The following is a 26,054-nucleotide window of genomic DNA, read 5'->3' as shown; positions in this document are numbered from 1 at the left end:
TTCCTACAGCAGTCAAAGCTGGGGCCTGATTGTGTCTCAATCAGGATGCATGGTCAGAGGGCTCCACCATGTTGGCCCAAGCCCAACGCCTGTGGATGGAGTGTGATTGTGGACCTCATCCATCTGCTTCAGTGTAAGCAGAGACCTGGAAATCAGGTGCAAAACTGTTGCTGTAAAATGCAGCATGCCATCATGGCCCAATGAATATTACAGCAAGCAGATGTATTACCAGGAAAATGGCCAAAATACCAGGAAATGACACGGGCACTTCTCAGGCCTGTCGGAGCAGGCAGTGGCCAGCTCTCAGGCCTGCTGGTGTAGGCAGTGGCCAGCTCTCAGGCCTGCTGGTGTAGGCAGTGGACAGCTCTCAGGCCTGCTGGTGCAGGCAGTGGCCAGCTCTCAGGCCTGCTGGTGTAGGCAGTGGCCAGCTCTCAGGCCTGCTGGTGTAGGCAGTGGACAGCTCTCAGGCCTGCTGGTGTAGGCAGTGGCCAGCTCTCAGGCCTGCTGGTGTAGGCAGTGGACAGCTCTCAGGCCTGCTGGTGTAGGCAGTGGACAGCTCTCAGGCCTGCTGGTGTAGGCAGTGGACAGCTCTCAGGCCTGCTGGTGTAGGCAGTGGACAGCTCTCAGGCCTGCTGGTGTAGGCAGTGGACAGTTCTCAGATCTGTTGGTGTAGGCAGCGGCAGGCAGTACTCACAGGTCCGGCCCGCTGGGCTCCTGTGGGGTTTGGGCCGCCGGCCTGGTCCGCTTCACTCGGTTCATGTCCAGCACACTGCTCGGGAACGGGTTCGGGGAGGCCTCTGAACCTGCGTGGAAACCAAGGCAGCCACGACTGAGTTCCTTACATTCACAACGAAGAAAACGACGGCCAACGCGAGATGTGTAAGCCCCCAGCAAGGAGTGCTCCTGTTTTTTGAAAGTGATTGCCATACAATGTAAAACTTGTAAAGAGGCTGGCTTTGATAGCTCTCATACCTCAATTCTTTTTACAGGACCCTGGAGATGTAATTCTGTCTTTGGTAAAAAATAACAGCTGTCATTTTGAACAGTTGTAGAATTATCAATGGACATTTTCACGTGGATAAGCAGGTAAGTGTAAGTGGACTGGGTACCTATTAAATATACATGGTGGCATGACACTGAAAGACTTCACTGAAGCCTATGGGACATGGGATTGCTACATAATGTACATTAAAAATACATGAAAAGTGATAAATAACAAATTACCCTGAAATTATAAAATCAAATAAAACCAGGGTTTCATTTATATGAATGGATACACTTCGCAAAATTTGTTTACGGTTGTGGCTCCAAAATGGCACACAAGAACGTAACTATGTGTACTGCACAGTGATGAAAGGAGAATGTCTCGTTCGCAGATGAGAGGCTGCAGCTAAAAGCTTGTCACGTTTGGTTGCTGTATTAGCCAGCATGTGAGACATGCCAGGACCGCGGTTATCTTTCAACATGAGTTACTGGTTTCGCAAACAAAGAAGCAACCAATGTGACTTGCAGCTAGGCTGTAGTAGGAAATCTGGCTATATTTAGTGTATTTAGTGTAGTTAGTGTGTGTGAGAAAAGACATGAACTGAAGTTATCATGATTGAACCGAAAAGCTTTGTAAGGAACAAAAACCATTATGGAACCTGACATGAATTGTGTTTTTGTTTTCATAATTAGAGTAAGGGACTGCTAGCTAGCAATCGTCTCTTATTGACGGGATTTAGTTATAGCTGGCTACCAAAAAAGAAAGATATCTGGGCCAGATGGCTCTTGTCAGTGACATTTAAAAAACAGCTGCGCCATAATCAGGGAAAGCAGAGGGCTGAGATAGCATCAAAAGGTACATGTATACCAGGTACAGCTGACCTGATAAATTCTACAATCTGAAAAAAATGAAGCATCTAGAAAATCAAAGAAGGTGGTTCAGAACTAATTTAGCTTGCTTAACTCACAATGCACCAAACCACAAACTATACTCAAGTTTTTCTGCCACACTGAAATGAACTCAAACACCCAATCCAGGCAGCTTGTAAAATAAAATAGTAAGAACCAATGACCTTCACAATAGTTCCCTTGTTTCTGCAGTGCTTTAAATTCCTAATTTTCACCTCAATTTACAGTAGTGGCCAGGGATCATTCAATATTCGTCCTTAACGTTTATTCTGTATTAAATGCAAGTGTTCTTTTATTATTCCTGCAGTTTGGAAAAATTAATTTTGCTGATTGCGGAACTTGCCTAAAAAGGACATTATCAAAGGACAGTATTAGCATTTAATACTGAATCAAATTTAAGGAAAACCTGCAGGTCTGTGCCTTTGCCGTAACAGGGTCACACCACGGCGTTTTCTGCACAAACCTCTACTTCACCCACCCTGTCCCTGTAGTTTTCCTCGTCCTGCCTACTCTCAATGCCCCTTGCCATTTCTCCACAGAACCACTTATATGTGACATTTTCTCACATTTGACGGATTGGTGCGGCATGTTTCTGTGGCACCATCATGTCTAAGACGTGGCTCATTTTGAAGCAGTCGTGTTAATGTAGACTTGGTACCGCAAGTGGTAATGGCTATTTACATATGCATATTCTTATTGTGAAATCAATGGACCCATAATGCCTAATATCTACTCTGAAACTACGACACACACACACACACACACACACTTAAACTTCTTTAAAATAATGTTATATTTGTAAAGACTACCATTCGAATGTACTACTCTGCTCCTCTGCGTGATGACTGACAGTTCTGGGTTGGTGAACTTGTGCTCGGACGCTGGGGGAACTTTCACTGAGATTAAAAGTAAATGCACTGCGTTGTCAGACTGGGCCAAAGCAAACCGCCAAACATTTCTGTTCTGTCATCGTACCCGTCTATAGCCTCCTGATACAAAATCTAAAAATACTTTTATCATTTTTATTTTTTGTTTTGATATTCTCTCATACATGGCCTGGCTTTCATCTGCTCAGAAGATTAATATGCAGTCAAGTACTGCATTCTGAAATCATACTGAGAACAAGAACATGAAAAACCGTGCATATAAAATATTCAGTGAACATAAAGTAAAGTACCTCGCACTCAGCTGGCAAGAACCACATCACCATAGGGAAAAGGCATATTACCCATTGACCTGCAGAGCAAGAACTAGATAGTGTTGGACCGCTTCGGTTTCTGACAGTGATAATGCATTTATACAGCATTAATTCAAACTGACAAACAGCAATAATACCAACATTTTAAGCAAAATATAAGGACAATCTAACCACAACATGTCCCTGCTAAAAGTGGTCAATCATATTTCCCCATTAAACGAACACATGGATTCCTCTTTGGGGAAAGAGCAGCCGCACCGCGCTGAAGAGCGTGGTGTCAGCTGCCTGCGCGTAGCGAGGCTTTCTGTTTGCCTAGTGAGGTGTGAGGGCACGGCGAGGTCCGCTCACCCGGAACAATGTAACGGAGGCAATAAGCCCCCCGGTTTTGTTTTGACAAACAAACGCGTAAATACCGGCTTTTAAAGGCCGCCGAAATGACTGCCGAAACGCTGCCACGACCTCCATTACGGCTGGAGCGCGCCGCCCGGCTGCCAGCGCGTTCAGACGCGGCTCCTTCCCCTCTGGCTCGGGGGAAAGCGCGAGAGTGCGGAGTGCGGAGGGAGCCGGGGGGGGGGAAACTCACGGTCGTCCGCGGGGGTCTCCGCTGCACACCGCCGCCTCCGCAGCACCCTCTCCAGCTCCGTGTCCGCGGTCCGCACCGGAGCGGCTTTGTGCCGGCCAGGGGTGGGCCTCCCGAACGTGTCCTACGCCAGTTCAACACAGAGGACCCACCGCTCAACAAAGACTTCAATGCGAGCGCCTAAAAAACATGCTACTTGCCTGTGTGTCATGCTCTGTGCTGTGTGAACGGAACTATTGGCAAAGCACATTAGTTGGTGTCAGAGCTCAGGCAAACACGGTGAAACAGTATTGCTGATGTTATTATTTGTGTCTGTATTTACAACACTATAAAACACATGCAAAAAAAATATTTTTTTCAGCATGCAATGTGTATACAATATTATTTTTTTTTATATTTCATCCTTTGTATAGTTGGTGTCCAATCTTTGTGTGTGATAACTTTTCATGTTAATTTTCAGGACTCATGTTCATCTGAATAATTTTTGCCATTTGTTGTGCATTCGGATGCTGTGTTTGGAGCATGCTGTCAGACTGATGTCTGTGGTGTACTTATGTATTTGGTGGAAACAATAGACGAAAAGATCCTTTATTAAATCATGAACAATTCTATCAATATTGTATTCATTTATTTATGTATTTCTCACCAGAATTCCTTTGAGCTCCTGAATGGCAGAATCAGGTGCCCCCTTCTCTTTCTGTAAATAAGAAACAGTCATACCATACATAAGACAGCAGTACACATCAACACCCTACTGCCAAACCACCAGAATCACACAAAATCAGCATCTTAATGAAACACACTACGACAGCAGAAAACACTGAATGGATAAAATAATTCTTGTGAAATTATGCACGTTATTTATGATTTAAGTACTCATTTATTTGATGTTTTTTAGGTGGGTGGGGGGGGGTACCTGTGGTTGTCTGGTCCCGCTGGCAGGGCTGGCAGGGCTGACGGGGCGAAGGTGAACCCCCTTTTTAATCCTCTGCATCATCTCATCCACAGCCTGCTGCCGAATGTCCACGTGCCCCCTCCCTGAGGAGAAAGCCCGTTCATCATCAACTTACAAAGGCTAAGTATTTTATTATTTTATTTATTTCATGTTTATTTGAGTGGGGACAACGCCGAGAGACATAGCGTCATTAATGCCAGTTTACCCAGCTTTATCTAGCTGCTGTTCTGCACACAACTATTAGCTATTGCTGGTTACCAACTCCTGTCCTGAGTTAGGCTTTTCTATGAAAAGAAATGAGAAAGATTAAAAATAAGACACAAAATGTGAAATGGAAAATTTGTGCCAACAACAGAAATATTTACTCTAAAATACAAAATGGACTCTTTTCCCCATGTACTATTTTGCTGCTACAGTAAAACGGTGCCATAACACAAATTGGGATAAAACGCAATCACTGACTGGCCCCAGTCCTCATCTTTCATCATTTTTAATGTTAAAGGATTTGTGCAGACAACGTGGCCGTCATTTACTGCCTCTAAAATAAATGATATCTATGGGATATAATAGCTGTGCATATGCTGTTCAGTAAAATCATTTAGTATCTGAGAAAAGGCTTCTATAATGCACCCAGCACTGCTCCCTTAATTGGTGCAATATTTCAGTACTGTATTAGTAAACTAAAGTAATGTCATTTCTAGCAAGACTATACGTAATTGTTACGCACCTTTTGTTTGTAATAATCAGTGTGTTTGCTACAAGTTTAACTTTGGTTTATCTGTGCATGGATTTAAACAGAAGTCATATGCTTCACGTTATTCTTATTCAAAATGGAGTAAAGGAAGTAGATTTATCTCACATGTATGTGCATTTTGAAATAGGCCAAAGTGGGGCGATCATTTTCACAGTAACTGGATGACCGAGTGAAAACATATTTTTCCATTAACCTTACAATAACATGACCCCACAATTTCCGCGATTTATGTTTTTTTGGACCCTCACATTATAAGGGCTTTACTAAATTATCACCCAAGGAAACTGTTTGCTCGTACGAAAAAAGCATACAGCTGTCTCAATAGGAGAACCAGTCCTATTTGCACAGATTTTCAACATAATGAGTCATTCCTATAAAAAGAGTTCAGTTCAGTATTTCTGAAACTTTTCATTTATTCCAAGGAGAAAATACAAGGTTCAGTTCTGATGCCCCCTCGCATTCATAGGGTACTCTACATTTTAGATGTCTAATGGGGGTCTCTGATATTCAAAGCCATATTATCTGTGTGATGGATAGCTCTTTAACTATGTAATAACATATTAAAAGAAGACTAATGCACCAGCAATAGCATTATTCAAGGTCTATCAGTTACAGGAATCAAACTGTAGCTGTAGACATCTTTTAATACCAAAACCAAATATAAAAAATAAAAATGTTATGTTATTCAGCAATTCCATATTTGGCACTTTTGTTTTCACAAATGGCTGGAAGCCGTTATGATGTTTTTCTGGACAGAAAACATTACCTTGGGTAAGACCCTTGGCTTTATTTGCAAAGCACTTTCCCAACTTCCAGTTGATTAAAAAATAAAATGCAATGGAACCTCTTTTTACATTTTAAAGTGAGTTTCCACATGGAAAGCACAAACAATGTGGGGAATATTCTATGTTAAAACAAAAAGATGCTTGCACATTAATTATTAATTGATGGTGGGATCTCTATTGCCTTAAACATGTGAAAATGACATGACATGTTCAGTCCATAACTTGCTTCTGACTACTGGTGTCTGACACATCATCAGAATTATCCTCAATAAGAATCAGGGCAGAAGGACTTTGAGCACATCGTATTGTCAGACTTTGTTTGATCGACACCTCAAAATCTTAACTTTGAGGAACACAGTCCAGTTAGTGATAACATTTAATGAATTTAATTCTTTGCATTATTAATTAAGTGGCTGTTCTGTGATGGAAAAGGCAAATGCAAATGCAAATTCTATATCTGTTACTTAGAGTAAAAAGCACACATCAGAACTGAAGAGGCCAAGTCAGATGCAAAAACAACAATCACCCGTAAGGTGAGGTTATTTATTAAAAAGAATCACTGTACCTGCATCCTTCACAAGAGAGTCTTGGGCGACGAGTGGAATATCGCGACCGACCTGCTTCTTTTTGCGGATCATTGACAGAAGGGAGCTTCAATAGAAAGAGCAGGGTGAGCTGGCAGGCTCGGTGTCAAACGGTCAAAATGCACACTCAACATTTTGACACGACAGGATGCGCGAAAGATGAAGACACACTGACAGAACTGAAGAGGTGAGACACGTGAAAGGCCCCTCGTTCGGGAGCGGGTGGAAACGCCATCAAAGAGACAGGGGTCATCCCGGGCGAGCCCCCAGAAAAGAGGTGACAGGAGGGACGAGAGACTTTGCACGGACACCTCACCTGAGAGGGTTGGAGGCAGAGGGGGCAGGTGGGGGGGGCAGAGGGGGTGGGGGTGGAGGTGGAGGTGGAGGAGGGGCTGGACCAGGTGGAGGATTGACCGCCAGTTGCAGCTTCTTTTGAAGCTCCTCCACTGCAAATTATACATGGAAACCCAGAATTACATTTCTTTTGCTAGATGTTTTGAGTATATTCGGCCCCAGATGTGCTTTGTCAATTGGGGAGAGCGCACACTATCACAGGTACTCTCTGAAAGGCTCTGCCAGCTGCTGGGTCCCTTCACTCCGTTGCCCTCCGGTTACAGTACAAAACACAGTCACAGCATTAGAGGACTACCCTGCACAGGGAATAGTTGCAGGTGGAGCAAACCAGCCCAGTCAAACACAGGGTTCGTTCTTGTCCAGTGATGCTCCTGAGATCCTCCCTCCCTGGGTGAAACTGGGACCAATTATGCACTGAAAATGTTTGGCGCAAGGCAAAGAGATTTTAGGAAAACATCCCAATCAGTATTCGGTCCAGTCTAGAGCAGCCGGTGGGGTGGTGAACTGAGCACCGTGCTGTGCACAGCTGCCTGCCAGCGCTCACCTGTGAAGCGCAGGTCTTTGGCCTGCACCTCAGCCTTGGCACACCTGTCCTCACACTCCCTCTTCTCCTGCTCCATCAGCTCAGCCTGGCGCTCCAGCTTCTCCACCTTCCTCCGGAGCTCAGAGCCCTGCAGCCGCTCCTCCAGCTCCTTCACCTGAATCCACAAACAAAGTAACGGCCAACTTCAGTCTGATGGCAACAACACACCACACAAACATAATAACAGCCAACTTCAGTCTGATGGCAACAACACACCACCCAAAAACTCATTTCTGTCTGATGGCAACAACACAACGCACCACACAAACAAAATAACAGCCAACTTCAGTCTGATGGCAACAACACAACACACAAACATAATAACGGCCAACTTCAGTCTGATGGCAACAACACAACATACAAACATAATAACGGCCAACTTCAGTCTGATGGCAACAACACAACACACAAACATAATAACGGCCAACTTCAGTCTGATGGCAACAACACAACATACAAACATAATAACGGCCAACTTCAGTCTGATGGCAACAACACAACACACAAACATAATAACGGCCAACTTCAGTCTGATGGCAACAACACAACACACAAACATAATAACGGCCAACTTCAGTCTGATGGCAACAACAAAACACACCACACAAACATAATAAGGCCGACTTCAGTCTGATGGCAACAACACAACACACCACACAAACATAATAACAGCCAACTTTGGTCTGATGGCAACAACACAACACACTGCTCCTCCTGGCAATGGCAACCGATTCACTGCAAGATGCAGTCAATGCCGATGTGCTCCTATAGTTTCTTGGCCTGATGTATACATTTCTTAATGACTCCATTAGGTACAAATCCTGTGTGAGAAGTTGTTGCACAATGCACTGTATCCATATTCAGGGATTCTAGGACAAATCTAGGACAGGGTACCACCACCTACCATTGTAATTCATACATGCATACAAACAGTTTGGGCCATAGAGAGAATTTTACTTCACATTTTCTTGACAACATTTTTAAAGGGTGAAACAGGAAGTAGCCGGATAAAGGTACCAACACAAAAGTACTAAGAGCTCATAGGGTGATAATTGGATAAGTAGCAGTGGAATGGTGTCAATCTTTGTGTGTACACTTCAAATAGTGTGTTAATACTTCTTTAACAAGACGGCAAGGTTTACCTCATATTAGAGCTCAGATCAGCGATCCCACTGTTTAAACCTCTATAGACCCACACTTGCCCATACGACGCCACACAAGAATATAACTTCCACATAAAAAGGATATGATGTAACCTCTGACAATCACCATACTCTGCTTTTGTAAATATTGGTAAAAATCCCATTATTGCAATCTGCCCGAGCATTAGTTATACTGGAGAAAGAGCATTACATAAGTCACGAATAAGTACTGACGCAGCGCTGAGATCACAGTGGCTGATTGGAGCTGGAGTGAGCAGGATGCGGCGCTCTGTAAAGGCTGTTGTTTGAGCGGCAGTACCTGCTTTTCGTGCTCCAGACTCTGGGTCTCTAAGGCCTGGGTCAGCCTGGACACGTCCCTCAGGGCCTCCTGCAGGGCCTCCCCCGGGGACCAGCTCTGCAGCAGAATCTGGCTCTGTCTGTTCAGCTTCTTCTGCTCCACCAACATCTGGAGGAACGCGGTTATGCCCGGGTCATTACTCGTGCAACAACTAGTGGGGACACTCTTGGACCAGGATGGGTCAGTGTTTAGAATAATGAAAAGATAACAGAGGAACGTGACATTTGGACAAAATGAATGAAGTAATATATTTATGAAATGTTCCATTTTCAGATGGAATTTCCTGAAAGGCAGTGTCACACTTTAATGTATGCCTTGCATACTGTGTGCCGATATACACATATACATACATACATACATACATACACACACAGACACATCTCACAAACTGTTCAAATTATCATATATTTTGAATTTATGAGTGGTTCTAGAGAGACAGGGAACTGCACTTAGGGAGAGATTTTATTAGAACTGAGTGCAGGGGGAAGGTCCACAGAGTCCAAAGGTTAAATAATTATTGATGCATACATATAATGAATTGAGTGTCAGAGGTGGCTGATTAGAGTAAATAGATATTCTGGGAAAAATGAAAGAAAATATGAATATAAATATTTATATTCTTTTTCCAAAGCTGGTAACAGAAATGGATGTTGTAATTACATTACACAGTAGATTTTACATACAGTACGTCGTGTTGTAAAATAACGTCCTTCAAAAATGTCAATTTGGAATTCTTTTTCTTCTTTTTATTCGATTTATCAACATAGCGTCGTCTAATCATGTGGGGTTTTAACTTAACTTCATTAGTTTTTCAGTTATTATTTGGATGACAATTTTCAATCCGAATTGAAAAATTTAAAAATCCGAAATGCAAATATTTCCTAACACGGATATGTCGATGTGGGAGAAACGGTGAAAGCTTACAGTACCTCCCGTGCATAGTTCTCTGCCTCAATCCGCAGGTCCTTCTCCAGATCCAGATTCTCCCTCAGTGCCTCGTACTCATCCAAGGCCAGGACAGACACTGTCAAACGGCAGTGCAGTGAGCACAGGAGGTCAGCTCTGGCATTCGTTCAAATAAGATGCGTCAAACAGCACAACAAAGTAGTATATTTTATAGTACATATCAAGACAAGCAAACAAACATGCATGCTACAGCTTCCATACGCTGTTCAGCCCCTGAACCAAGTTACTGACTGAATATCAAATCTATACCGGTAAATTGCCAAATATGAAATCATTTTTGGTGGACACAACGCCGCCGAGATGGACAGGAATATCCGGCTCCGAGGTTTCAACAGAACAAAACCCATACCTACGCACAGTACGGCACACAGCGCCCCAAAAACAGCACAGCTCGTTAACCTTCCTGCACACAGTCTGATACTGCACACCGCGTAGAAACCATGGAACATGGAGAATAAGTCTCAACCCATTCCCGGTCCTCATTGCAGTCTCTCCTGACAATGCCATTCCAGCCTCAATCTTCCACACATTCCACAAACTTGTTGCCTACTGGAGGCTTCTTTTCACTCACCCTTGGAGAATGTACATTTCTTTGTTGGAACAAAAAGAAGAAGACGCAGGGGTGACATTGCTTGAGACACAAACACATCCTCTTTCAAACATGGAGGAGCGTACAGTACACATTCCTGCTCAGACTCAGAATGTTCCAGACGTTTACGCCGCCTCACAATCAAAGCCTTGCCATATATATAAAACGTTGAATGACACTATGTATCATGGTCACGCCATAGCATACGGAGTCTAAATTAAAATAAAATACAATACAAAGACTGCAGTAGACGCAGTTTGTTGTCTTCCAAAAATGTCTTTAAAATCAGATGGGGGCCTGTATTATACTACACCCATTTAAATTTGTTAAACATTTGTGTAAAAATGTGCTTGTTCATGGGGAATAACTGTACTGTACACATTCCAACCACTGATTGACCAATTGAATAATCTGCAATGGTCTCCCAAGGAAGGTTACCAATTGTGCTATACAATTGGTCTCTTTTTTGTCGGTTAACTTGTATCTTGAGAAGCCCATTTTGCTATTAACAATCAAATATGATTAAAAGACACCTTTATAAAATAGGGAATATTAACTTTCAGCATGTCCTCATCTCTCAAATATGCCTCTGGTTAAGTCCCTTCATTCCTGCCACACTTCAATCACAAAGGCTTTATAACGTACTTCAAGGTGTTGTTTGAAAATGTACGAAAAGAAATGTTTAAAAAAAGTCAAGGTCGGGGACACAAACTCCTACACAGCCAGTCACTCAATCTGATCAGCACACATAGGTCTCTCGGGATTCTGTTTAATTTATCATTGAAAATACTTATGGATAAATTATTATAAATGATTTAAATATAAATTATTAAACATATACTATAACCCAATATAATATCATATAATATAATTATATTACAACCCTTTTGAAAAGGCACACATTCTGTAGTCCTATGTACATGTATGTACATTCAATACAATGGAGCATGGAGGCACGGCACGACCTCTGTTGTACTTTGCCAAGAGCTTCTTTTGTTGAAAGGCCTCAGCAATCAAAACCGTATTGTCGTGCTTTTCTTTCAGAAGCTGCGAGGAAAAAAAAGAGAACATGGTATTACATTTCCGCTGTCTTCATTACAAGGCCTTGTTTGTGTAATTCTCCGCTTTAAATCTGCGGCAGACAGATCTCATTCCACACTTTGTTGTACTTGATGGATTTTTTTAGTAATTAAAATGGAGTACTGTATGTGTGAACACAAAATTATACAATAACACATTGACTGAAAGTAGTCTTCAGCCCGAGCAAGATGGTCCGAGCAAGAAGGTACGATTTATTTGAAGGTGTGGTACACAAGAGCCAATAATGTTCCGGTTTCTATTATCTTCTGTATCTGCTTCTGAGAAAACAGCAGCTCAGTTTAACATGAAACCACACATCCACCCTGGATCTCAGAAACCATGAGCAGATAAATGACATATGTTTGACAGGAACCCTAAGAATTTAGGCTTTTCTTTTAAAATAAATATTAGTAATCATTAGACTATTGTTATTTTCAATCGTGTCCCGACCATATAACCCACAGGGAAAAAGCAGAGATTCACATGATTTTATTTTGAGTGCTGGTGCATTAAATGTTAAAGTCCATAGAGAACGCACACCCTGACGTACAGCTCCCTTTACGCCATGCTTGTTGGATTAACCCTCGTTCTCTGTACAAGTGACGGGCAGCACCGCTGATTAATCGTGGTTTCCGTGGCACTGCGACCGCACTGCGACCGTGAACAGAAGCACAAACGCACTCACTTCCTCCCGGGTGTTCCTCAGTCCCTCTCTCGCCTCCTCCAACTCACGGACGAGCTCCCTCTTCTCATCCAGAGATGACGCCAGTCTTTCCCGAAGTTCTGCCCACGCGTTCCATATGGAAATTTAAGAGGAACAGACAAAAATTCATTTAAAATAAGCGCGTAATGAATGAAATTGATTTTGAAATGAGCGGATAGGAAGCAAACATTATCATTTCCTTTTTTATACATTTATTTATTCGCTAATCAGACACGGAATGTAAGCTCTTATCCGAGGTGATTTGCACAGCTCACATCTTCATATTTTATACTGAAATAAAATATTCTCTATTAACATAAGATGTTTTATTAATAGAGAGATTTTGGGCTGAAATCCATTTCCTGAACAAATATGTCTCTCAGCTGCTCATACACGTGGACAACGGGAATTTTGATGTCCTAAGGTAGCGCTGCAAGTAAAATTCATATTCCAGGTGAAAGTACTATAGTACAGTCAGATGAACCAACTACACTGAATCAAAAAAGGGTTTGTTTCTCAATAATGAAGGCTGACCATATTTGTTTAATGATAAGCTTAGAATAAAAGCAAAGCCTCTATTTGATCCACAGGACATGCTCTTGCTCCTTTCAGTAGTAGACTTCAGCAGGTTTTACTGGATAAAGCCCTGTGTGAGTCCCTACAGGTGTGTGGCCCTGTCTACAGGTGTGTGGCCCTGCCTACAGGTGTGTGAGCCCTGTCTACAGGTGTTTGAGCCCCTACAGGTGTGTGTCCCTCTCTACAGGTGTGTGGCCCTGTCTACAGGTGTTTGAGCCCCTACAGGTGTGTGGCCCTCTCTACAGGTGTGTGGCCCTATCTACAGGTGTTTGAGCCCCTACAGGTGTGTGGCCCTCTCTACAGGTGTGTGGCCCTGTCTACAGGTGTGTGAGCCCCTACAGGTGTGTGGCCCTGTCTACAGGTGTGTGTGAGCCCCTACAGGTGTGTGGCCCTGTCTACAGGTGTGTGTGAGCCCCTACAGGTGTGTGGCCCTGTCTACAGGTGTGTTTGAGCCCCTACAGGTGTGTGGCCCTCTCTACAGGTGTGTGGCCCTGTCTACAGGTGTGTGAGCCCCTACAGGTGTGTGGCCCTGTCTACAGGTGTGTGTGAGCCCCTACAGGTGTGTGGCCCGCTCTACAGGTGTGTGAGCCTCTACAGGTGTGTGAGCCTCTACAGGTGTGTGAGCTGTTTACAGGTGTGTGGCCCTGCCTACAGGTGTGAGAGCTGTCTACAGGTGTGTGAACCCCTACAGGTGTGTGAGCTGTCTACAGGTGTGTGAACCCCTACAGGTGTGAGAGCTGTCTACAGGTGTGTGAACCCCTACAGGTGTGTGAGCTGTCTACAGGTGTGTGGCCCTGCCTACAGGTGTGAGAGCTGTCTACAGGTGTGTGAACCCCTACAGGTGTGTGAGCTGTCTACAGGTGTGTGGCCCTCTCTACAGGTGTGTGAACCCCTACAGGTGTGTGAGCTGTCTACAGGTGTGTGGCCCTGTCTACAGGTGTGTGGCCCTGTCTACAGGTGTGTGGCCCTGCCTACAGGTGTGTGAGCCCTGTCTACAGGTGTGTGAGCCTCTACAGGTGTGTGGCCCTGTCTACAGGTGTGTGGCCCTCTCTACAGGTGTGTGAGCCCCTACAGGTGTGTGAGCTGTCTACAGGTGTGTGGCCCTGTCTACAGGTGTGTGGCCCTGCCTACAGGTGTGTGAGCCCTGTCTACAGGTGTTTGAGCCCCTACAGGTGTGTGTCCCTCTCTACAGGTGTGTGGCCCTGTCTACAGGTGTGTGAGCCCGTCTACAGGTGTTTGAGCCCCTACAGGTGTTTGAGCCCCTACAGGTGTGTGGCCCTCTCTACAGGTGTGTGGCCCTGTCTACAGGTGTGTGAGCCCCTACAGGTGTGTGAGCTGTCTACAGGTTTGTGGCCCTGTCTTCAGGTGTGTGACCCCGTCTACACGTATGTAAGCTGTCTACAGGTGTGTGGCCCCGTCTACAGGTGTGTGAGCCTGTACAGGTGTGAGAGCTGTCTACAGGTGTGTGGCCCTGTCTACAGGTGTGTGAGCCGGTACAGGTGTGTGGCCCTGTCTACAGGTGTGTGAGCCTGTACAGGTGTGTGGCCCTGTCGACAGGTGTGTGAGCTGTCTACAGGTGTGAGGCCCTGTCTACAGGTGTATGAGCCCCAACAGGTATGTGTACCCCTACAGGCCCGTACAGGGGAGTGAGCCTCTACAGGTGTGAGCCCCCCTCCAGGTGTGTGAGCCCACCAATAGGTGAAGTGCATTGTGGGTAAAAGAAGCAGCCACCTGAGATGACCTGCTGGCAGTGAGCGGAGGAACTGCAGGTGCCCGGGCGGCTCTCCTGGGGCTCCAGCTGGTCCTCGTCCTCCAGGCTGATCTCGGCGATGACCTCAGGACCCAGATGAGACAGGTACATCATGCTCTTCCTCTTCAGGGACCTGTTCTGACGGTTCAGCTGGAGGGAGAGGAGAGAACCAGAACTGATTTACTTCACAATATTGCACCTTCTAAAGCTACACTGCACCCCTCTCTCGACTGAAGAACCCAAGGAAGCTAAACCTGGAGAGATGCAGTGACTGCTAGCTCTTTCATCACTTTAATCAATTATATCATTAATGAATAAGGAGCCCACACAGCCACTTACATAATCAGAAACATGAAAATGCACAACATACTTATGTACATTAATAATCATACAGTGTCCACAAAGTTTTAAGGTTGTTTCCCCTTAAAACATAATTTCTGTGGTTCCATACTGAAACGGATCACAAGGGATTTGGTACTTTATTATAAAGTTCAACTTTAAATGTGAAGGTAAGTGTGAATCTATTTACAGTTGAAGCAAAAAACCTTCTGAAGCTTGAAACTTCGACCCATTTTTCTGAACTCTCCACCATGTTCATAGGTAATGATAATAATTTAGTCACATCTTTCTTTGTGTAGCTTTCTTCGCCCAGAGAACCGCGGCACTCTGCTTTACAATGCAGTCAAATGGGGCCACACAAACGAGCCTTGAAATGCCCATAAAATAACCACCCTCAAAATAATAACAGTATAGCCTCAAGGGGACATTCACGTATGTCATTTTCCATAGTCCATTATCAGGCATTTGGTGTTTCAATTGACAGACTACTTTTTTTTATTTATTTTTTATTTATTTTTTTAGCAGAAGCTTTCATTGTCCTTAGTGAGAACAAGGGCTAGCAGAGAAGCATGCAACTTGCTGCCAACAAGTTACTGTAGTAACCAACTCTGCCACCACATGTTATATTTTAAATACCCAGTAAACTTTCTCTGCAGCTTCAAAGCAGTTTGTGAGTGACAACATTTAAACTCTTTTTATGGATATAATCTGTTGAGAAAGGGGACAGAGTTTATTAGACACACACCACTGAAATCTCACTTGATGCACCACTCACGTTGAGAACATGCAACAATTAGATGGCAGCTATTTGTGATAAAGAGTTAGTAAATGTACGCTTGCAGAGAAAAACAATAGAATTTGTCAAAGAGCAGCTGACCATAGCCCGTCTGAAAATAGCACAGACACAGAGCAGAACTCTAAGACATGCCATTACTATGCAGGAGAATCACACACAGCACAACTGTTTTTAAACATAATTACAGTACTTTCAAGAAAATATCTATTTACTGTACTGTCCATAATCACAGCACATCAGTGTATTACTGCAATTTCACAGATGTTCATTCCAGAAAGTGGAAAAATTTGGGGGGGTGGGATAAAAATAAAAATATATGTAAAATCAGTTAAAATAAATAAATAAATAAGCTCTCCTTTTAATGTCAATTTACAGTGCCCATATATATTAATTGAGGACACCACTAAGTAACGACTAATAAAGTCTATCGCTGCCATATGTAAATGAAGCACATTTCTTGATGTCATATCGGCTTCACGGTAAGAAGGCGCGCCATGAAAAACCGAGCGTTAAAAGAAACATTTATTAATGACATCCATGCCGTTAAATTACAGCGGGCCCATTTTCCGACGGCAGCTTCCGTAATGCATTTCATACGCAATCAACAATACATAATACAGAGATAAAAACACTCTTTGATAATAATCTACTATTGATGAGGCAGAATATGGGGGAAATTACACGCTGAGAGAAATCACCAGCGTGCAGGCAAACGCCGCTCCTGAGGGGTCACCATTACCCAGTCAAGGCCTTCATCTCCTTTATCACACATCAGCGCAAAATGTCATGTTTTGGATTGCGCTTTGATTTGACTTGTGGCAACAGGGCCTCTTTCATTGCCCTGTTTTTTAATTCAAAACGTTGGGGAGTTTAAAAAATTGATTACGGATTCCATCGGCCTTGGTATTGACAGCGAAATTACTATCGTCGGAATCGCAAAACTAAATTAATAAGACATGAAGGTCGTCTTCCCATCGCACAGCTTCTTTTCCATTTAAACCGCCAAAATGTTTTTGACAGATTTACATGTAAATGAGCAATAAACCAATACTATAATTTAGGAAGCACAGAATTTTAGATTTGTGTGTGTGTGTGTGTGTGTGTGTGGGGGGGGGGGTGTTGGGTTTAATTTATTGTGCCTAAAGACAGGGTCTACATATTCCGATGTTCCAGGAATCCAGATTTTGTAAAAACTTCAGACCAATTGACAGTGCCGAGACCCTGGTCGAAAGGCCATTGCTGGGTGGACTGTGTTGGTACAATACCAACCACTAATCATCTCCAGCTGTGCCGATTGCATTCGGGATGGATGCAGCCAAAGCCATATCTGCCCACTCCCCCTCACTGAGATAGGATGGAAATGCAGATGTTACCAGAAAATGAATTCATTCAAAGCCGGACAGGGTCATATTCACTAGGGCAGGCAGTACCCAGTGGAAGGTGAGGAGAGTGGAGATGGTATGGTGATACATCAGAGCTGTAGATAATTCTGGTTCACGGTTAGGTTAGGGTTTGGGTTTGGGTTTGGGTTTGGGTTTGGGTTTGGGTGAGGGTGAGGGTGAGGGTTTGGGTTTGGGTTAGGGGGTACAGGGTACAGGGAGGGAACTATATTCAGCAGATACAGCGCATGGACCAGCAGCTTTGCTGACATGCCTTCAAAAACGCAAAAATGAATTTAATCCGCAGCCGACAGCGCACGTGATCTTGGACTCACTTCTTCCAATGGACAATGGTCATGAAGTTGCTACCATCACACTGAGGATATTATATAATTAATTGTCCTGATTTGACTACTCAATGTAGGGAAAGGTAAAAAGAGAAAATTACTTACCATTTTAATGCACATTAATACAAAATCAGATCCAAGGACATGCATGAATGCTTTTCTAATGCTGTGAAGGGCTTTTGATGACGCTCTTTTGAATATAAATGTAAAAAACGTATCAAGCATGTTTTGTCAGTCCCTCAGTTGCATTAATAGTTCCTTAAGTTCGTTAAAAAAAACCTGAGTAAAAAGGTAAAAAGAAAAAAAGACCTGAGGGTCATATGACCATAATTTAGCTGCTATTCAAATAATAATTGTCATGGTTTTGGGTCCTGTGGAACAGCCTAAAAAAGAAACAAAGATGCCAAACAAAAATGGCGACATCTTACTTCAGACATTTCATAATCTCTACCACATATATCCATTGTATCGGCATAAATTCTGACTGCTGTGTCACACACTGTTAAGACACTGGGCTTTATAATGCCATCGTGCCGTGCTCAACTTAAATGGGAATAAAAGACCATTTAGACATCTGAACTCATATAATCCAAGGGAATTCAAGCACAAATATAAATCTAGCAATCTAACACCGTAACAAAGGCAGCCGTTTGCAGCTTCGCTGTTTGTCCCCGTGACAACGAGAATCCTTTCATGCGAGCCCGAGGCAGAGGAATGCGGAGAAGGAAGGATGGTCCGCACGGCTGCAGCGGCCATTTTACATGTCCGTCTGGAGGCTCCTCTTTATGCTGTAATGCGGTTCTCTTTCCCTTCGTTTGTTCTCGCTCTCTTTGTAGTCTGACAAGTAGTTATCAACCGCTTTCCTTTACCGTACAGACTCCGCTCCTTCCACCATTCTTAATATTTTCTCATACGTGGTTACTCAAAAGTTTTACATCTGGGCCACTCTAACAAAAACTAAAGTACTCTGGTCGCCTGAGGTGTTCCTAACTGCAATTTGACAGTGAAGGGAGTGAAACGTTAGAGCAGCAGGGTATTCCTAACAAGGCCTAGTTTGGCTGGCTGAGGTGGTCTTCTGGCAGAGATAATTTACATTTACATTTTGTTTGGGGGGGGATAGACAAGGATAGGGATATCAGAAGGAGGGGCGGGGGAAATCAGGATGGAGGACTAAGGACTAATGCGTTATGGGAAGGGATCGACTGACTGTACTTCTTTGGTGTGCGTTTGACCATGCCGTACCAAAGCGAGGCAATGATGCAGCACCTGGAACAGCCTACGGCTGCAGATGGGCCCTCCAAATCAGGAGGCAAAATGGTGGAAAATAAAAACATAAAAACTCAATCTGAGATGAAATGAATTAATATCTCATCTGAAGTGCAGTACTGCTAAAGAAATTATTGATAACTACCCTCCGTATCTCTTTCATTGGTCCACCATTGAGTCACACTGTGAATCCAGGTTTCTTAATTAAGCCGGTGGTCTGATTATATTCTTTGTGTCCCATACAATCACAGTGACCTAATGGCTGATGAAGCATTAAACTGTAATCACTTTTTGCAAATGGACCAACAGTAAACACCAGTCAGGTAATACCAAGCTAAGCAGCTTAAAGCCTGCCTGTATAGTAACTCACAGTCACGTGCCCGTGTCAGTTGAAGTGAAAACATTTACAGACAGTCTTGCTCAGGAGGGCATTCTGGTCAAATTGCTTGCTGAAATACTATTTGGCAGAGCCGAAAAAACGGCAAATCAGAGCGGAGGCAGAGAATGCCACAGCCAATCCAATCCAACACGCGGAAGGCTTGCACTGAAATACCGTGACATCAGAAGAAAAACAAAACCCCCAGTTTGACCAACTGACACCTGACTTTCCTCATGTAATATAGGATGGGCACAATTTTAAATATCGCCATGGTTACCCAAAACCAAGTGGCGGTTGCGTTGGGTGTGAGTAAGCGCAGCTGGGCTAATGGCGGGGACTGCGCTGATGAGGGCCGAGGGGAAGTTTGGAGGGGGACGGGAGGGAGTCTCGGGGGGCCCTGCCTCAGCCCGGCCCACCATACAGCAGGTGGGAAAGGCGGGCGCTCCTGCCCAAGAGCTGTTGATAATCGCTGATGATTGTGATTACAACTGCTTACAAGCGCTGTGGGCAGAGAAATCACTCCGCTAGTCCGACCGCTTTGAATCAGAGCAGAAATGCACCAATTACACAGGCTTGTGAAAAACTCATTTGTAGGTTCAGGGATGAAGGCCCACACACACAGACACACACGGAGACACACACTGTACTGATGCAGTACATCCATACACACTTGCACAAAGAGACACACCACCTATTTGGTTACATTTAATGCAACACAATGTACAGCATATTACTCTCAACAACCTTGAAATATTCGACCTTTAAATAACCCATGTCAAAGTCACTGTTTTTCAAGAGCTACAGGTGTATTTGCAAGATGTTCAAATAAATAAACCAACCTTGAAATATTTCATGACTTCCACCACATCCAAAAAATCCAATGTATTCATTTAGGCTGGGATAAAACGTGCATGTTAAAAATGGTACAATTTTTCAGTTACTCTCCACACTTACAAAAGGTGCAGGGATGTGTTACATACCCCTCTTATAATGACTCCCATCACATTCTCTACATAGGTGTTCTGAACCTGTAAATTGTCAAAACTGACCTATTATATTTGAATAGAAGTCTCGGGCCAACTGTAGCGTAGTGGTTAAGCTACAAGACTGGGACCTGCAAGGTTGGTGGTACAATCCCACAGTAGCCACAATAACATCTGCACAGCTGTTGGGCCTTTGAGCCAGGCCCTCAACCCCACATTGTCCCAGAGGGGACCCTGCTTAGTCTAATGAACTAAAGTCACTTTGGATAAATGTGTCAGCTAAATAACATGTCATGGCCGTCATACCAATACCCAAGTACCTGAAGTTTACTGACTATTATCAACTTCTTATCATTGCTATTATGTTTAGAAGCAGTAGATGTAGTCAAGCAGTACTGTATGCAGTAGTAATTAATTTCACAATCGCAGGGAGCCTCCTGAGGTGTCATTTCCTAATGGAAATACAGATTTCTCCGAGCAGGAACAATCGAGACGGCGCATGAAACGGCAGAAGTAAGAGCCCAGTGTCATTAAAAAGCTCTCACGCACATTAGAAGCCAGAGTCTCCGCGGTCTCTCTGCAGGACCTCTCGATCTCCAGGCTCTCCTGGATGCCGTGGACTTCCTGGATAACCATCTGAGAGACTAGAAACAAGAGAAAGTTTTCAATTCAGAGAGCGCCCTCATGACAGATCACACATATACACTCAGTGATCAGTTTAGTAGGCAGACATATACACCAGTTTGTTAATGCAAATGTTAATCAGCCAACTAAATACATAAAAGCATGCAGTTGTGGTTCAGCTGTTTTTCAGACCAAATGTCATAAAGGGGAAGAAATGTAATCTAAGTGACTTTGACCGTGATTGAGATTGAATGATTGAGACACCGAACAGTCTCTAAAGTTTGCAGGGAATGGTGCGCGAAAAGCATCCAGCGAGCAGCAGTTCTGCAGGCAATCCGAGTCATCCGAGGTCGTGACAAGAGTCAGGCCGCTTTAACTGGAGCAACAAAAGCCAAAACAGAAAACAAAATAAAATGTTGACAAATCGTGAATGAACCGAGAATTTGTCAAGGCTAGATTTATGAACTCAACCCCTCAATTTGCCTTCACAAATTTCCCCCAGAGACGAAGGCCAAGCAGGCCCTTACGTCACACAATGGGTCAAGCACAGGCTGGGCTGACCACCAATCAGCCTCAGCGCTCCCTGCAGCCCGGCGGCTGCTGTCCGCGGTGCTGAGGTCCTCCCAGGCAGGGTAAAACCCCCCACTGCCCTCTCCACTCCACAGCCACATGGCACTTTCTAGAAGGCCACCGGTTAACCGAAATGGCGGTTTGGAGGTGCCCAAGCCTCAGCCAAAGCTCGGGGGTCGACCACGGTCTTCTGAAAGGCCCTTTTCGAGAGGCAGCTCGGTGGGACCCACACCTCAGGCCCGACAGGCCTGCTGAGAATCACAAGGCCACTCTACATGTTCCTTCATTACGCACAGTGACGGTGCCATTTGTACATTTCTCTGAGAAACGTGTTTCCCTTGTCGCACGTTTCGTGAAACGTTCTACTGACCGAAGCATGCAGTCATACGCATGAAGCTTTGCTCTGCCACAGCAGCAAGAATGCCTTCGCTTCAAAATTTACAAAAATGACACAAATGAAATCATTTTGCTCTAAAAAAAACATTTAATTGCCTCCAAACAAATCGGTGATTGGTCAGCTCGTTGTAGCTCCACCCAGGATGTTGATAAAACCTAATTCTCCCATTGCTAGGTACAGTAGAGCCATCCAGTTTGTCTGTTCATTTATTTCCTGTTCCACTGTTTATCATTTTCGAAATTTCTGCCAGTAATTACACATCTGTGTTCGTGAAGGTGATACTTTATGTTGTTTCTTGGCGTCCTTGAACACAACACAGTAATAGGTATGCAGGTCTTATAATGGAAGCACCACACGAATAACAGGTGATAGGTTAATAAACGGGAATTGTGTAACTCAGCTGTCCTGTAATTTTAACTGGGTACTGTTTCAAATGGTCTTTACAAACCTCGGACCAAAGAGTTTCTTTCATTATTTTGCCGTTGATAAATAAAAGAGCAATGGTTGAACTGCGTCAAGTGAGAGTTTATTGATTTTTAGGCACTACAAAAGCCAACAATTACTTCAGGGATGCTCAGAAAATTACTGCTCCATAAAGGCTGAATGAATTCCAACTGCACAACTACTTTCATTTCAAAAAATATATTATATTATATTATATTTACCATCAATCAATTTCGAATTCCTCCACAATTGCCTCGAATTCAACAAGGAATTCAACCCACAAACTCGAGGCACAGTCACGGGGAAGAAGTTTACAAATATCATTATACAAATTATATTATGGAAATATCTTATGTTATACAAATATCTACCCGACTGAGTGGGAGGGGACAGATTTGGTAAGATATTTATATGACATATGGGGGACATGGACTTAGGGCTTCCACCGCTTCATTGAGAAAGAAGCACACACAATTGAACGAGCAGTGAAATTGACTTTCCCTCCACCAAAATGACCAAAACACACATTCAAAAGTCTGGTGAACTGAGATTCACCAGAATCAGCACACAAAACACAGACTTTGAGGAGGTCCTCTTCAAAGCACTGAAAGCAGGAGGACACTCCTGCAGTTAAGGACCTTCATGCACACAAAAACACAAGACAAGCAGAAAACCATACCTCTTATCACCAGTCTCCAGATTCAGCCAGGCAGCAAACCAAAAAATGAAATTTTCAAACAAAAACCACAAAACATCAAGGTGATTTTGGAATAAGATGTAGAAAAACTTGAAACACAATCTGGTTAAACAAACAATAAAAACGAAAAACCATAAAACCAGCACCACGAGTCTAATCAAAATTTACAGTTAATACCAGTCACTGCCAAAAAGTGCCAAAATGGTGACATAAGATATGCAAGCCCAAATCCTCACCGAACCTGAAGTTGAACCCTAAAACCTCATTCTAGCCAGAGTAGTTTTCTTAACTATTTTCAAAGATAAATAAACTTCCCTTAAACTTCCCTGCATTTGAAACTGAATCAAATATGAAATTCTATATTTATTTTCCATAATGCCAGACATTGTATTGTCCACTGTCCCCTTGAGTGCACACGAGAAACGAAAAACTACAGGCATGAGGCTAAATGTCTATTTCTATGTCTTCTTTTCCCAGGATAGCTATGAAAATATGTCTGCCAGTCCACTAAAACCTAATACTTTTTGGAAAGGAGGGGTTTAGTCGTAAGGTGCTTATTCACTTATTTCTGTCCAGGAGGTTCTGTGTAAAGTAAAGAAAATATCCTGTAATACCTGTAAGTGGGTCTACTGCTATAAAACAGGCTTTTGGCACCCAAAAAAAAATCTTCCACTGGAAAAATTATGATTATCGTCATTGAGAATTCTTGTAAAGCATTTCAAAGTGACACAGGTCCCAAAGTACAATCCCAATTAAATAATGAAATGCATAATCTTGTTTTACAAATCCGAGGCTCATGGAAAAAAGAATCTTGTTAAATTCGGAAAGACACACTAAACGCTCTAAACCTTGACATTATTTCCTGCCTTAATCACAAACCAGAGGCAAGTAGAACGGCCTGACTGCCACTTAACTAATTAGCCATTGTGGTCGAGGGGGGGAAAACAGGAATTAACGCCGTAGTGACAAGCCTTTCCCTACGAATGACACCTAATTAAAAGTTGATGAACGTCGATGCTCGCGATATCAAAGTTCCTTCTGCACCCCCCCCCCCCCCTCCCATCAGTCATTAAATAGCACTTAACAGCCAGCAGCACACACCACCCCCCCCCCCACCCCCCACCCCCCTTTCAGGGCCGCAGTACTGCCCCGTGCACTCAAAAAGAGCAGGACGCCTTGAACTAAATGACATGTTAATTGTAATTACTGGTAGGCATGGTAAATAAACAGGGCTGGAAGTGAAAAGTGTACGGACGTGTGCGAGTGGGGGCCGCGGCACGTCAGAATTGGCAGTCTTAATTGTAAGTTTGGGCCTCCCCATCAGTCCATCCAGAGGCAGCGTCCCCCCCACCCCCGTGGAAGACAGTGATTACCCCTGTGCAGACGTGCCGCATAATGGTATCAGCACTGCCGGTGGAGCAGTGAATTAAATTGTATCTGCCGCAGCGCTCGGGCCTTGATGGAGAGGGCAGATGCCTTTGTGGTGTTATCATTATAACACAATGGTCATGTTGTCATCAACCTTGCCATCGCCAATTGAAAAGACATGATTGTGTGCTGAAGCTTTTCTCCCCCCGCCGTTTGCTGTGAATAGAAGCAATTTTCCAAGAGCTATGAAATCACGTAATAGGTCCTAATATGCAGCTGCCTGGCATCGAATGGCAGCTCCTATTAAAGTGGAAGTCTCGCACAATATGTGTTTATGGCTGAAGAACAAATGGGTGCTGAGCAAAGGCCAAGTTTATTCAGACACAAATCCTGCGTTCCACTTCATCAAATAATTGCCTTTTTTTTATATATATATATAATTTAAAAAAAGTATTTTATGACTGCAGCCAGACATTGTTACACTTCTGAAAATAAGAAGATTAAAGGCAATTCTTTTAAATGCAATGCATTTCTTTTCAGGCTGACTGTAAGGTTTATGTTGTGTCGCAAAGTTAAGGGCTAGATTAAAAACATTTGTTAGTAATACACAGTGAGGGAGACAAATAAACAATACTTTCAGAGCTATAGGTTGTGTAAAGTGTTTAGAGTCTAGAGACAGGGTCATCAGGTGATAATCCTTCCTGTCCGAGAATTATCACAATGTTCTGCATAGTGATGCTGAAATATCATGCAAGAAACCTATAATGTAAATTCACTGCACTTGTAATGTACCGCAGACATGAGACATTATTATTTCTGATGTAAAGGCAGTATAGAACTACTGCTATAATTACTCCAGTATGAGCAACAAATACAAATAGCAATGCACATTGGTTGCCCTGAGCAGTCAGGAGGAACCAAATGAAATCACATGACCTACAATTTTCCATAAGCATAACAAAAAACAAAGCCCGATTTGCTATGGGTTTTATATTTTTTGATTAGGAAATTATTTCAATGTTAGGATTACATAGGATCTTCAGACAGACCAGAAAAAAAGTGTGTATATATAGCACATAGTACTAAATGTGAACTGAACAGAATATGAACCTGGAAGTGGCATAAGCCATAACACACACTGTATATTACACTCCTTAAAATACAATGAACAGATGTGTTATTATTACAAATGCAAAATGTGAGCAATCAAAAGAAGCATCTAATCAACTTTGGATCCATTGAAATAACTGGAAAAAAAATAAGTATACAACTGCATGTTGGGTCCACCTGAAATCAGCAAGGTTCTGAAGAAACAGAAAAACGAATCAAAAGTAACAGCACCGTCTCGTGCACAATAACACAGAGAAAAGTATGCATTCCAATGACACGGATAGCTGTGCATGTATTCATTGGCAGAGCTCAGAGCAGTTTAAGTTGAACTCGAACGTGCTAGAACGCTTCCTTTTCTTCAGAGACTGAGGCTGTGTCCTTTGAGAAACAACTGGAATCACACCTCACTCTGAACTAACAGTCCAGTCACAACTACACTCAGTATTTATTACCTTTTCGACCTCTTTGTCGACCAAGAGTTCTCTATAATCAACACACACACATT

General features: G+C 43.3%; 1 protein-coding gene across 2 annotated transcripts in view; it reads right to left on the bottom strand.

Moving 5' to 3' along the window:
• shtn1 (shootin 1) overlaps positions 1-26,054 on the bottom strand; it is a 38,398-nt gene that overhangs the window by 8,492 nt on the left and 3,852 nt on the right. For both annotated transcript variants that reach the window (XM_061228733.1, XM_061228732.1), the window contains exons 4-16: positions 20,889-20,983; positions 14,832-15,000; positions 12,507-12,604; positions 11,707-11,788; positions 10,116-10,210; positions 9,148-9,294; positions 7,648-7,801; positions 7,066-7,195; positions 6,731-6,816; positions 4,588-4,709; positions 4,318-4,368; positions 3,675-3,795; positions 695-803 (exon numbers count right to left, since the gene is read on the bottom strand). In XM_061228733.1, coding sequence (XP_061084717.1) covers positions 695-803; positions 3,675-3,795; positions 4,318-4,368; positions 4,588-4,709; positions 6,731-6,816; positions 7,066-7,195; positions 7,648-7,801; positions 9,148-9,294; positions 10,116-10,210; positions 11,707-11,788; positions 12,507-12,604; positions 14,832-15,000; positions 20,889-20,983 — 1,459 coding nt within the window. The remainder of the gene's footprint in view (positions 1-694; positions 804-3,674; positions 3,796-4,317; positions 4,369-4,587; positions 4,710-6,730; positions 6,817-7,065; positions 7,196-7,647; positions 7,802-9,147; positions 9,295-10,115; positions 10,211-11,706; positions 11,789-12,506; positions 12,605-14,831; positions 15,001-20,888; positions 20,984-26,054) is intronic.

This window comes from Conger conger, chromosome 18 (assembly GCF_963514075.1).
Source record: "Conger conger chromosome 18, fConCon1.1, whole genome shotgun sequence".
Classification (NCBI taxonomy): domain Eukaryota; kingdom Metazoa; phylum Chordata; class Actinopteri; order Anguilliformes; family Congridae; genus Conger; species Conger conger.
The sequence above is the reverse complement of the archived record's forward strand: the minus strand, read 5'-3'. Positions and strand labels throughout refer to the sequence as shown.